The following is a 15,137-nucleotide window of genomic DNA, read 5'->3' on the forward strand; positions in this document are numbered from 1 at the left end:
GCTGCTCACAACAAAGAACATTTAGAGGGAACATTTCCTGCAGGAGAGGGGATTGGTGCGTTTACCTACAGGAGAGGGGATTGGTGCATTTACCGACAGGAGAGGGGATTGGTGCATTTACCTGCAGGAGAGGGGATTGGTGCATTTACCTGCAGGAGAGGGGATTGGTGCACTTACCTGCAGGAGAGGGGATTGGTGCATTTACCTACAGGAGAGGGGATTAGTGCATTAAACTGCAATAATTGAGAACCCATGTTAGTGTTTCTGAGGCGTTGATGTATTGGCCTGCAGACAAGAGCAATGATGTTCCAAATTGCACTTCCATTTTTTAAATCAGATGACTTTAAAGGCTTTACTTCTAGTGATATAATGTTGCAGGTTGTGTGGTGCAGGATTTGAGAACTGGGTGTTCTGATAATCTCATTTGTTTGACTGATGACGTTGGTGGGTGAGACTTTATCCCGCCCACATATTTCTCCTTACAGAAAATGCCTTCCCAGGGACTGATGTATACCATTGACAGGAACAAATCTGTTTTTTCCTTTTTAGATTTAATTTTTGATTTTTTTTTTTGTTGCTCCACAATTGCTGGCGTCTGTTGCAGGCCTGTTTGCATTAAAGTGATTTAGTCCAAAACGGTGTCCAGTGCTCAAATTAAACGAGCAAATAAGAACATAAGCTTCTGGAACAGCGCTGCCCTTACCTGGCATTGACTCTGCACTTGTTTGATTGGTTATCGCAATCGGTGGCTCCGGGATCTGATAGGTCATTCCAGAAATAGCCGATGGACTAATGCTATTTGCTGTTACATACGGAGAGCTGTATGGAGAACTGTAATACTGTGGATATTGCCCTTGTGGGAAGCCTGGATATGCAGAGTATTCCTGAGAAAACAGAAACAAGCCACGATATATCAGATTATGAAAAAAAAATCACTTCATCACAAACAAACATCACCGGAGATTTTCTGTGGAATCTGAATTCACAACCTCTGGGTTGCTGGACCAATACTACAGGATCTGCTTCAGGTATCTCAGGGCGACTTTCAGGTCCCACCGGCCAACAGAAACCAAGTGGGACAGGAGTTCAAACCCAAGTGTTAACTGTTTCTGCCCCACAGCCGCTATAATGCCGCTGCTTTCTTGAGTGAATTGAGGCTTCCGCCCGAGTCAAATGGGAGACTCATAAATATATGAATATCGGAGCCTTCATCAGCATCATCATCATAGGTGGTGCCTCGTATCGAGGATGACTTGCTTCCACGCCAAAAAGGGATGAGTTCGCAGGTGTTTCAATGAAGGACCTAATATTCCAGGTCCCGAACTACATGTTGAAAGTGCCTGTGCGTGGATTTTTTAACGTGCGGTGGCCGTTGCACACCTGCTACCACACGGGCTCGACAGAGCTAGGTCTTGGTCCAGTGGCAAGGAAGAGCCTTAACACTTAGATAGGACCCCAAAGTCACTTTAATGGCCCTCTGAGTAGAAGATCCACCACAGATGCTTCACTGAGTAGAATAGGCTTGACAACCCTTCAGGCTTTTCCTGGAATCTCAAGGAGTTGAAGATTTTATCCCCAGAACACTGGTGGGAGCAACCCAGGAGAAACATCATGTTCTTTCACCACTTTTGCTTATTAATTATAAAAAGTTTGGAATTGGGAAATAGGAGGCTGCTTGAGTCAAGAATCATGCAATCCGGTGATGAAAAGTCTGCTCGCTTTCCAGTTGGCCATGGGAAGGTGGGGCCCCGTGAGAGTGGATGATGTTGTGCGACCAATGGAGAGGAGTGTGGGGGCGGGGCCAGTCGGAGGGAGGGAGGGACGGGGAGTCATGTGATGCATTCTCCAGACTTACATCCGGCCAGAGTTGGCAACCCTACAGTTGAAACAGCCGGAACAGAAAGGAAGGCTTCCAAAGGGGTAAGTACAAAAACTTATCATTGTGGAGCCAACGGGAGCAGGAGTGCTCTCCAAATAGACAGCTGCCCATTCCGCATTGAAATCACCTCTTGCCTGCCTCTGGATGGAGCTCAACCAGATTCGAGTCAAGAAACAAATTGGCCACAGAATCCTGAACCATGGCACATAGTGACTACACCATTGTCACAATAATTCCATTGACTGGTTGGGGCAGCTGGTGAATACCTGAGGCTTCTCCCACTCATTGTCGTACTCCTTTCTTCAGCTGGATGGGGAAAGGTGTTGCACACACAAGCTTTCCCTCACCATTATGATGCTATCGGTGACGGCTGAAGGAAGTAGATTTGCATAACGGAATTGACTATGCCAGTTATTAACCTGCAATAATTGGTGGCCGTGCCTTCTGTTGCTGAGGCTCTACACTCTGGAGTTCTTTCCCTAAACCTCTCCGCCTCTCTACCCCACTTTCCTCCTTTAAGACACTCCTTAATACCTACCTCTTTGACCAAGCTTTTGGTCACCTACCCTAATTTCTCCTTATGTGGCTCGTGTCAAATTCTTCTGTGAAGCGCCTTGGGACATTTTAGTATGTTAAAGGCGCTATATAAATACAAGTTAGCATTGTTTAATCACAGAGCAGTGTTAATAACAATGTGAAGTTTGGCTCTACAACAAAGAGCAACACATTCTCTAAATGTGAGGCACGGCGAGTATTACTCTGAAGTGCTCTGTTAAGAAGACTATATGAGCATATGACTATATACAGATCAGCCATGATCTTATTTAATGGCGGAGCAGGCTCGAGGGGCCAGGAGGCCTACTCCTGCTCCTATTTCTTATGTTCTTATGTTCATTGTTTGCCACACCAGCTATTTTTCAGTAATACAATAATTGTCGGTATATGGTCCTTTGTGAGAGACCATGCTATTCTTGACGAGTTTCTTTTAGAGGACAAGTAATCTTGTTTCATGGGTTGCGATATTTTCAAATACTAGCTCCGATAGTGTAGATACAGTAGTGTTAGACTTGGAGGGATTCTGACATTGCGTACAAGTATCTCAAAAGGCCTGAAGGTAAGGAATTGAATGATTTGAATCATACCTGTTGTGCACTGTTGAAGCCTGGAGAGCTGCTGATTGTATTGTTTCCCTGATAAATCCCTGTTGTTGCTGTCAGACCACTACCTGTGAAAGGGGAACAGACCCAGTTACATTCAGTTCACAGACAAAACCCGTAACGTGATGGCAAATCTGCTCTATGTTCAATATGCTCAAGTATTTTGTATACATATCATAATGACCTTACTTTTAACCCCCTTTAAGCCATCTGTTCTCATCGGTTTAAACAACTGCTGGTTTAAACAATGCAAATTTCATGAAGGTATATGCAGTGAATGTTAATAGGTACCCAAAAAACACCTACGGAGGGACATAACTATAAAGAGGCAGATTTATAGATGGAGACAGCTACAGATGGATAGGCTTGCACATTGAGAGACTTACAGATGGACAGACTTATAAACTAACAGGTGGAAAGGTTTATAGATTGATATAGGGCAGATTTATTGAACAGCACCGGGCAAACAAATAGACAAGGTTACAGATGGAAAGACCTCGATACATGGAGGGATAATGGGCTAGGTTGTAGATTAACGATGGATAGATTTACAGGTAGACAAGGTTACAGGTGGACAAACAGATATCTACAGTGATACATTTACAAATGGATAAGACTTAAAGATTGACAGCTTAAGATTTTAGTACATTGATTGGCATAATGTTCGCAAATCGGTTTATTTTATGCCTCTTTTAAAATAGCAGACAAAGAATTCTCAACCAAATACGTTAAGTGTTCGTTTGCTAATATTACAGGGTGTGATTTTATCTCAAGATTTATAGATGGACGAGGCAGATTTATTGATTGACAGATAGATTCATAGATTAATAACTGAATTAAGATGTAAACTGGCAGATATATAAAAAAGAAAGAGAGTAGATAGGACAGATGGCAAATAGATAGACAGGTCGGGGATAAAAGGAGGAACGGAGTGGAGCCAGGGACCAGCGCGGCCTGCGAGGGAGCACCATCGCCATAGGTCGGGGATAAAAGGAGGAACGGAGTGGAGCCAGGGACCAGCGCGGCCTGCGAGGGAGCACCATCGCCACAGGTCGGGGATAAAAGGAGGAACGGAGTGGAGCCAGGGACCAGCGCGGCCTGCGAGGGAGCACCATCGCCACAGGTCGGGGATAAAAAGAGGAGCAAGCCACTGCAAGGAGCAGCGCGAGCTGTCCCAGGAGGGCGGCGGCTTCGAGGAGGGCGACTGGGCTGATGTCACCAGAATCCAGGTCACCAATTGGAGCGTGGGCAGGACCATCAGAGATGCCCAGGTACAGCAGGAGAGGCGGCAAGCAGCAGAGGAGCGGCGAGGTCGGGGTGGAGGAGCGGCAAGAGATGGTGGCAGGGAGATAGGGGCCCAGGAGAGGCGAGAGCTCGGGGCCCGGATGAGGCGATGGGCAAGGGGCAGCGCGGGCCAGCCCACACTGCGATCAATGGATAGTAGGAGCATGTGTGCGCGCCAGGTACATGCAGCAAAGCTTGGTCTCCAGTCGTCTTGGTTATCCCTTGCCGTTGGATCAAGACCGAGCTCTGGCAAGCCCGTGTGGTGGCTGGTGTGCAACGGCCACCCCACGTTAAAAGAATTCACACGCAGGCATCTTCCACCCTTCAACATGTAGTTTGGGATCTGGAATATCAGATCACTCATTGAAACACCTGTGAACTTGTCGCCTTTTGGTATGGAAGCCAGTCATCCTCGATACGAGGGACTGCCTAATACTACGAGACAGATTTATAGCCAATCTCAGAGTAAAATCATTTACAAAGTCCCTGATTACTTTCAGGCAACTCCTGATGGAAGTACATTTCTGTAAATGAAGGGTGACTATAGGATTAGATTGGAACCAGCTCTGGTGGCCGCTACAGTTGAATAGTCTGCAAATACTCACTGTCGAGGCTCAGTCATGAACAATAGTCACTTGCCTGATTTCAATTGAGCCAAACTCCACGGCATTTTGAGGGGGAAGAGAGCTCCAGAATTTTACTGCCCTTTGTGTGAAATAGTGCTGTCTGATTTTGCTTCTGAACGGCCTGGCTCTCATTTTGAGATTATGTCTGCTTGTTCTGGATTCCCCCACCAGAGGAATTAGTTTCTCTATAGCTACCTTAACGAGCCCCTTTATCATTTAAAATACCTCGATTAAATCGCCCCTGAACTGTCTAAACTCAAGGGAGTACAAGTCACGTTTATGCAAATTGTCCCCATAATTTAACCCTTTAAGTATCATTCTGGTGAATCTGCACTAAACACCTGCCAAGACCAATATATCTTTCCCGAGTTTCATTGCCCAAAACTGAACAGCATGTGACCAAAGCTTACAACTGAATCATCACTTCCTCACTTTTGAATTCCAACTGCCTTGAAATAAAGGCCAACATTCCATTAGCCTTTTTGATTACTTTTTGTGCCTATGCAAATTGACCAAAGAATACATTCATGCAATAGTGTGATAAACTGACAAAAGATAGACAGAAGAACAAATCTCAGAGTGACAGAAAGACCAGAGACATTTGTAGATGCAGGCCATGGTTTCTTCGGCAGCACCTCCCAAACCCGCGACCTCTACCATCGAGAAGGACAAGGGCAGCAGGCGCATGGGAACACCACCACCTGCAAGTTCCCCTCCAAGTTACATTCTGGCTTGGAAATATATCGCCGTTCCTTCATCGTTGATGGGTCAAAATCTTGGAATTCCCTCCCTAACAGCACTGTGGGAGCACCTTCACCACACGGACTGCAGCGGTTCAAGAAGGTGGCTCACCACCACCTTCTCAAGGGCAACTAGGAATGGGCAATAAATGCTGGTCTTACCAACAACGCCCACATCCCGAAACGAATTAAAAAAAAGTTACATGTGAGCAGATTTACAGTCGGACAGGATATAAGGAACAATATGTATATATTTATGAACTGAAAGATTGACACGTTCATAGAGTGAAACGTTTATATGGTATACAGCAAAGTGAGAGATGACAGACAAGTGACCAGATAGATGAATATATTTACAATGGCCCGGAATTGGCGGTCAGTGGCGAAACCAAGGTGTTTGCCCCTGGCCCTGAAGAAAGCTGCCCACAGAGATCTCGCGATCATTGTAGACAACTTTCTTCAGGGCTAGGTGGTGAGAGCTTTGCCTTCTCGCGATCGCTGTGGGGAGAAGTTTGCCTTTTTCAACGCGTAAGAGATTGCAGCGCTCTATAGTGAGGAATCCCTGCTGTGACGTCAACAAGCTGTCTAAGCAGCCAATCACAATGCAGAATTCTCAGACAGGCAAGCATGAAAAGAGAACCGACTTTTATCCCGACTTTTAAAAAATGTGACAGAGAGCAAAGCAAAGATTGTGACTCTCACCATAAGGTAGAACCTAAAATAATCATGAACAAACTTTGAAAAGTTTCTTAAAAATTGTAATTTTTATCATAATGGAGAAATTTGGTACCCCATAAAATTAAAATGAGATTTTCAGGGCCATAACATTTGTTTGCCAGTCAATACGCTGTTAAAACCACAGTTACGCCCAACCCATCAAGGCCAACATTTAATGGATTATTTAATAGCGGTATTACTGTGGAAAAGCACAAGTTTTTGTCAGTTTCCCTGATTACACTGATTGCCGGCGAAGGCCAACAGGGTTGAGTCACAGTGCAGCCAGTGTCGGAGAATTGAATGACTGACTGCATCTTCAGGATTTCTGTGTTTAGGTGCGCATGCACTAAACCCTGAAGTTGTGGTCAGTTTTAACAGTGGTCACTAACGCTGTTAGTTCGCTGATATTACCCATCGGAAATTCCGGGCCATTACGTTAGAAGTGCTACGTTTGGTTAAAGATGAAAATATTAATATAAAGACTAGATTACACAGGGCTAGATGGACAGATGCTTCAATGGACAGATTGTGGATTGGCAGATTTACATATTGTGAGATTTACAAATGGACAGATGGGAAAACATATTAATTATATATTAGTAGCTGGATGGATTTACTAATCCAGAGATTCATAGCTTGACAGGTGGTGAGAATTATTGATTAATGAATGCCGATTGACAGATGGGGAGATTTACTGATTAACAGATGGTTAGATTTAAAGAGAGACTGATTTCCAGATGAATATATTTATATATTGATAGATTGATGGACGAATAGATAAAAGTTTAAGCAGTTTATAGATTGATAGACAGATTATTATGGATGAAAAGTGTTACAGATAGAGAGATTTATATTTTGAAATGCCTATAGGTGAATAGATAGATAAATAAATAGAGGAATTTATGGATTAGCAGATGGGTAAGTTTTATTGATAATTGTGAATAATTATGCGACATACTGAATGGATTACTTATAGAGGATCCCACAGTACAATCTGAAGGATCAAACCTTCCTCGCAAACAGCGGACAACCATCAACCGCCTCAGAACCGGTCACGGTCGATGCTGCCACCTTCTCCATAGGTGGAAGATTAAAGCTTCCCCATCATGCGACTGTGGAGCTCCTAATCAGACCCTGGAGCACATCATCGAGCACTGCCCTCGGAGGGAATTTGCAGGCGGCCTACAGGATATCCACACTGTTACACCAGAAGCTTTGGCCTGGATATCCAACCCTTAGATATTGAGGATTGATTTGCTTTGCTCTCATATGAAAGAAGATTGATAATTATATTCATATATAAGTGTGGGCATGTTGATAAGACATACAGATTGATTCATTTATGAATTTACAGATGAACAGAGTTATTGATGGACACACTAACATGCTGACAGAAGGATGCACGATCTGTTGTAGGGGTGGAAATTAGTTACGGCCCCTTTTCGGGTTCATGGCCAGCGTTACATAAAAAGGAAAAGAGTGGCTAAAGTAAATGTTGGTCCCCTAGAGGATGAGACTGGGGAATTAATAATGGAGAACAGGGAAATGGCAGAGACGTTGAATAAATATTTTGTATCAGTCTTCAAGGTAGAAGACACTAAAAACATCCCAATAGTGGATAATCAAGGGACTATAGGGAGGGAGGAACTTAATACAATCACTATCACTAAAGAAGTAGTACTCGGTAAAATAATGGGACTAAAGGTGGACAAGTCCCCTGGAAGGCTTACATCCTAGGGTCTTAAAAGAAGTGGCTGCGGAGATAGTGGATGCATTGGTTGTAATCTATCAAAATTCCCTGGATTCTGGGGCAGTCCCAGCGGATCAGAAAACCGTAAATGTAAATGCCCCTATTTAAAAAAGGAAGCAGACAAAAAGCAGGAAACTATAGACCCGTTAGCCTAACATCTGTCATTGGGAAAATGTTGGAGTCCATTCTTAAGGAAGCAGTGGCAGGACATTTGGAAAAGCAAAATTCAATCAAGCAGAGTCAGTATGGGTTTATGAAAGGGAAATCATATTTGACAAATTTGCTGGAGTTCTTTGAGGATGTAACGAACAGCGTTGATAAGAGGGAACCAGTGGATGTGGTGTATTTGGATTTCCAGAAGGCATTCAATAAGGTGCCACATAAAACTTTACAAAATAAAGGTTCACGGGGTTGTGGGTAATATATTAGCATGGATAAAGGATTGGCTAGCAAGCAGAAAACAGAGAGTCAGGATAAGTGGGTCATTTTCCGGTTAGCAAACAGTAAATAGTGGAGTGCCGCAGGGATCAGTGCTGAGGCCTCAATTATTTACAATCTATATTAATGACTTATATTAATCTAGATGAAGGGACCGAGTGTAATGTTGCCAAGTTTGCTAATGATACAAAGATGGGTGGGAAAGCAAATTGTGAGGAGGACACAAAAAATCTGCAAAGGGATATAGACAGGCTAAGTGAGTGGGCAAACATTTGGCAGCTGGAATATAATGTGGGAAAATGTGAGGTTATCCACTTTGGCAGAAACAATAGAAAAGCAAATTATAAGTTAAATGGAGAAAAGTTGCAAAGTGCTGCAGTACAGAGGGACCTGGGGGTCCTTGTGCATGAAACACAAAAAGTGAGGATGTAGGTACAGCAAGTAATCAGGAAGGCAAATAGAATATTGGCCTTTATTGCAAGGGGATAGAGTATAAAAGCAGAGAAGTCCTGCTACAACTGCACAGGGTATTGGTGAGGCCACACTTGGAGTATTGCATTCAGTTTTGGTCTCTGTATTTAAGGAAGGATATAGAAACGTAGAAAATAGGAGCAGGAGTAGGTCATTCGGCCCTTCGAGTCTGTACCACCATTCAATATGATCATGGCTAATCCTCTATCTCAACACCATATTCCCGCTTTTTCCCCATACCCCTTGATGCCTTTTGTTTCTAGAAATCTATCTATCTCCCTCTTAAATATATTCAGTGACTTGGCCTCCACAGCCTTCTGTGGTAGAGAATTCCAGAGGTTCACCACCCTCTGAGTGAAAAAATTTCTCCTCATCTCGGTCCTAAATTTCCTAACCCGTATACTGAGACATGTTCTAGACTTCCCAGCCAGGGGAAACATCCTCCCCACATCCAGTCTATCCAACACAGTCAGAATGTTATATGTTTTATACGTTTCATTGCATTGGATATACTTGCATTGGAGGTGTTCAGAGAAGGTTCACGAGGTTGATTCCAGAGATGAGGGGGTTGACTTATGAAGACAGGTTGAGTAGGTTGGGCCTATACACATTGGAGTTCAGAAGAATGAGAGGTGATCTTATCGAAACGTATAAGATTATGAGGGGGCTAGACAAGGTAGATGCAGAGAGGATATTTCCACTCATAGAGGAAACTAAAACTAGAGGGTTTCAGAATAAGGGCCGCCCATTTAAAACTGAGATGAGGAGGAATTTTTTCTCTCAGAGGGTTGTAAATCTATGGAATTCTCTGCCCCAGAGAGCTGTAGAGGCTGGGACATTGACTATATTTAAGACAGAGATAGATAGATTTTTGAGCGATAAGGGAGTAAAGGGTTATGGGGAGCGGACAGGGAAGTGGAGCTGAGTCCATGATCAGATCAGCCATGATCATATTAAATGGCGGAGCAGGCTAGAGGGGTCAAATGGTCTACTCCTGTTCCTATTTCTTATGTTCTTATGGGAGGCCCGAGGTCAGCCCAGAATTGGTCCTTGGGCCTGATGAACACTTTTTGTGTGAGCTGCTGGTGCCTGTCCGCTATTACTAAGAATATTGAGCTGCAGCGGCCCAAGGTAAGCCCCAAATTGAAGCAGCAACAGGTGATGGGGAGGTGGGGGGACAACGAGGATTGTGGAGTCAGGGAGCAGGGCTCTGAAGACTCCCGAGTGGAGCGGCCCTTGCTCCTGCTTTGCTCATTGCCGACCAATTTTGGCAAGTAGGCCTCAAACAGGCACTAGGCCCCTCATTTGCATATGGAAGGGGTCTAACACCTATTTTAGGCAACCGGCAGAGATGCCTGAAAAATAAGCCCGACGAATTTAGCAGTGGCCCGAACACACATGCATATTGGGCACGGGCCGCCCCACTGCTAAATTTCTCATTGTTACGACCCAAAAAACCGTGCAAATGTGTTTTTACCTGCTGGAGTTTTAGACTGGTATAATGAGCAAGCTTATTATAGGTATGGTGATGGAAGGAGGGATAAAAGGCAGACAGATAAAAAGGAATGTTTGCAGATAGATTTGTAGAATGATGATCATGTTTGCAAATAGTCAGATATGCAGTTATATGATTTAAACAGATTGAGTGATTGGTAAACCTACCCTCGGAGTGATTAACAGATGTAGATTGACAGCTGGAGAGATTAACAGATATAGGTTTGCAAATGGTTAGATTGATGGATGGAGACATAATTAGAAGATAGATATTATAAGTATTATATATGTTTGTATATATATATGCGTGTATGTGTTTACGTATATATATATATATATATATGTGTATATATATATATAAAACAGAATAGTAGGTTTCTAAAAGTAAACTACAGATGTAGAGCTTCCAAACACGTGAATATGTTTACTGATTGAATGATAGAATGATGCACAACATTACAGATAAATAGATGGATTAAGTTGGTAAATATGCAAAAAGGTAAGCTTTAGTCTGTGGAATGATTACAATAGGTAACCACCATAAATAACCCACTTCAAAAAGATAAATTGTTATTAAGAAATATGAATGAGCTCTAACATAATTCTCCCTCATTTGATTTGTGTTGCTTTTTATTAAAAACTGTTTCTGTGTTTAGTTTAAACTGCGCGTGTTAATGACATAATTGGAAGAATTAGCATGCAGAAATGATTAAGTTCCCCAGTATGAGGGAGGTGTATTAATGTGTGCGATGTATGCTGAAGCACTGAAGGTTAATGACTGCACTTCCACTGAAATTAATGCACTTCCCACATACTGTTTGTCTCAGTGACTTTTCCAAAAAATAGGTAGAATTTCCAAAGTTGCACAGAATATCCAAAACTGGCCTCACCAATGATTTATACAGGATTAGAATAACATAATCAAGTGCCCTTGACATACAAGTGTGCTCAGAAGGCCATGGGCTCAAGTCCCACTCCAGAAACTTGAGCACATAACTCTAGGCTGACACAACAGTGCAGTGCTGAGGGAGTGCTGCACTGTCGGAGCATCATAAGTTACAATTGATATTTAAATGAATATCATGACCTCATATTCCTCTTCAAACAAATAAAAAGCGACACATGGTATTCTGCGTAATTAATGAGTTGCTAACGAAACTATTCCCAGAGAGTTGATGATCACAGAGAGCATTTTCCTTGACTTCACTTATGAGGGAATTTTGGGCTTAAATGGTTCCAATTACACGGGTGGGTCTTCCCATTACAGTTCAATTGCATCTCCAATTGGACTGACCAAAGAGCGGCATTGACCTATTGTTGCAAAATGAGTGGGGAACCAAATCGTTTCAGACGAAAAATGCCGTATGGATATGTGTGAAGAAGGAGAAACTCGGAGAGAAAAGAACACAGAAATAAAGTGCAAAAGATTCAGACTGGTTATTTGAATAAATCAGCTTGCCAATTTACTGCGATCAGTGTTGTTGCTGAGTGTGTATCTGATTCTGCTCGCACCTATTCAACAGAGGCGTTAACGCAAGTAAATGGGTCTCTTTTACTAATAAGCAATTAGCTTTTATAGTGCTTTGCTACTGCTCTTGGTTGCAACAGACTGTCTGCATTCTGTAACAGGTACAAATCAAGATGGATTTGGTGTGCTTTACCGCTACAGATAGAAGAGGACAAAGTAACATCAAAATCTCAGTAGGACTGCTGGCAGAAGGAAGAAAAGATGGATGGCACGCTGCCCCTAGCCTCGTTCTTAATGGGAATAAACCGATTTTTCTGCTTAAATCTGTACCTGTCTTCTTCACACAACAGGAAGCTGAGGAATGTCTTGTGCTTTTTTCCCCTGAGTTATGCTGCTTACTTTACTTATAGTCTCTTAAATGAGTGGGCGGAGGGGACAGCTGTAAAAACTTCAGTAACTGGGCTATCCTTGCAAATAAAACCCTTAAAAAAAGAAAGCACTACAAGACGCCTCAATGGCACGTGGCCCTAAAGCCCTTTTGCACAAAACAGGAAGTATGGGTTTTACTTCTGTATAAACTCTTCTTCCTTCAGGCCCCAGTAGACCTGTTTTGTCTGAACTATCGCATGCAAAATACCTTCTTCTTTTCTTCTGAATGGAGGGCAGAGGAAAGGTGGGTAGCTTTATTGCTGTAAGGCAAAATCTTAATAACTGATACCTAAACAAAAAAGCCCTTGTATCTTTGAGCCTGGAAACAAAGCAGGTTGGAATTTTTTACTCTTAACAATGTCACTTCATATAGATCCATCATTCTTTATTAAGACTGTCAATGGGAGGACACAGCTTTAGGCAACTAGCACTAAAAAAAGATTCTGAATGCTCAAAGTTTATTACCTGTACTCAAGCAATATGATACCCTGCTTTACTCATACAACCTCAATATGACGCCCTGCCTAATTCTGTGGGAGTTAGAGATAATTCCATTGCTCAGGAATGTGAGCATTAAATGCGATGAAAATAAAACTAATAACCAAGTGCCAGTGATTATCACTTAACGGACTGAAACACAAGGCGCATTCCAGAACATGTTCAGAACTAAATCCATTGAATAAATGGGACATTGTACATTGTTGGGAGTGTCCTTTATACAAAATAGTGTCATAACTCACTCGTGCTTAGGACACTCGTGATTTACAGCTCTTTCATGTGGCAAGGCTGTACATGTAAAGCATTAATCATTTCTGCGCATTTTGGTTGTTCAAGGTCTTCCCAGACCATACGCCATCCCTGGACAAGTAACTGTCTCGAAGCTCTGTAAAATGGCACTGCCCGACTGTCCACTGTGTGTGAAATATCCAAGCGCGGTGACTTTGTTTGGATTTTTTCCCTTTCTGTGGCGAAATGTCCTGATCTTTCGCTCAATGCCGCCCCCACATCATGGCTGAGATCAGATACTGACTATGTGGGGCCTGGCTACCAACCTGTTGTCCTTTACATTAACTGCTTTGTAAATAGAACTGCAAATAGTGGGACGATCGGTGACATAAGAAACCTACCGAGGGGGATCTTCTCTGCTTTTAGAAATTGGCTGTTGATCTGGCCATTTTTATTTATTTAAACAGCAGTGAATAGAAATTCTAATAACTTCAGTTTTACACTTGGCGAGTTTGCTCTATAAGATTTAATTTGCCTTATGAGAAAACCCTGGCCTGCAATAATGCTCATTTGATGGCCCTCAAGTGACGTATCAATGGCTTGTCCAGTCAAGTGACACCCAAGGACATTAATCCAACACTGAAGAGCAAGAGGCCATAGGGAATTAAGCATAGTAGGTAATTTCTAAATCCTGATTCATATCCAGATTTTGAAAGACTGATTTATATATATATATGGGACAGTTAATACAACTAAACATCCCAAACTGCTTCACATCCGAGCAGAAGTAGGAAGAAGGTTAGAGTAGGTGACTAAAGGTGCAGTCAAAGAGGTAAAAAAAAGGCTTGCATTTATATAGCGCCTTTCATGTCCTCAGGAAGTCCCAAAGTGCTTTATTTTTGGAAGTGTTGTCACTGTTGTAATGTAGGAAATGCAGCAGCCAATTTTCACACAGCAAACTCCCACAAACAGCAATGAAATAAATGATCACTTCATCTGTTTTAGGTGAGGGTTCAGGGATAAATGCTGGTCTAGACATTGGGAGAACTCACCTGCTGTTCTTTGAACAGTGCCATGGGATCTTTTACATCCACCTGAGAGGGCAGACAGGTTGTAACGTCTCATCCGAAGGACAGCACCTCCGACAGTGATGCACCTCCCTCATTAATGCACTGAAGTGACAGCCTAGTTTATTTGCTCATGTCAAAGGGCTCCAAATGGGGCTTGAATCAATGAGCTTCTGACACAGAAGTGCGAATGCTGCAATGAACCACGGTTGGCAAGGTAAATTTGAAGGAAACATTTTAAGGTAGGGAGAGACGTAAAAAGGGCTTTAGGGAGAGAGTTACAAAATGTTGTGGCAAGATGATCAAAGGCTTTGCCGTAATGGTAGAATGGAGGGAGTGGGGAGTACACAGTAGACCAGATATGTAAGAGTAGATGGTGTGGGTAGGGAATTGGGGCTGGACGAGGTTGCAGAGACAGGGAAGAACAATACCATGAAAGGATTTGAAGATGAATATTTGATTCTGAATCAATACGCTGAGGGCTGGGGAACCAATAAAGATGCGCAAGGATGGGGGAGGTAGGTGACCAGGATCTTACCTGGGAAAGGACATGGGCGACAAGAATTCTAGACGAGTTGAAGCTTATGTAGGACGGACCTTGGGAAATGTGTGAAAAATGCACTGCACAAGTCTGGAGATGACAAAGGTACGGATGAACATTTCCCCAGTGGTGGGAGTACGGTAGAGACAAAGATGGGTGATGCTTTAAAGGTGGATGTAGTCAAACTTGGTGATGGATTGGTTGTGGGATTTGAAGCTCAGCTCAGTATCAAGCAGGCCATCAAGGCCACACACTGTGATGGCAGTTTCAGCTTACCATCTGATTTTCTGCCAATTTTAACACCTGTCTCTGCAGCTATAAAATGGAAAATATTCCAACAAGTTGTTATG

At 42.9% G+C, this 15,137-nt stretch overlaps 1 protein-coding gene across 2 annotated transcripts in view; it reads right to left on the reverse strand.

The window, feature by feature from the left end:
- The window catches only part of LOC139277629 (eyes absent homolog 1-like), a 234,800-nt gene that overhangs the window by 89,789 nt on the left and 129,874 nt on the right, over positions 1–15,137 (reverse strand). For both annotated transcript variants that reach the window (XM_070896366.1, XM_070896365.1), the window contains exons 7-8: positions 3,022–3,104; positions 704–884 (exon numbers count right to left, since the gene is read on the reverse strand). In XM_070896366.1, the coding sequence (XP_070752467.1) occupies positions 704–884; positions 3,022–3,104 (264 nt within the window). The remainder of the gene's footprint in view (positions 1–703; positions 885–3,021; positions 3,105–15,137) is intronic.

This window comes from Pristiophorus japonicus, chromosome 12 (assembly GCF_044704955.1).
Source record: "Pristiophorus japonicus isolate sPriJap1 chromosome 12, sPriJap1.hap1, whole genome shotgun sequence".
Taxonomy (NCBI): Eukaryota; Metazoa; Chordata; class Chondrichthyes; family Pristiophoridae; genus Pristiophorus; species Pristiophorus japonicus.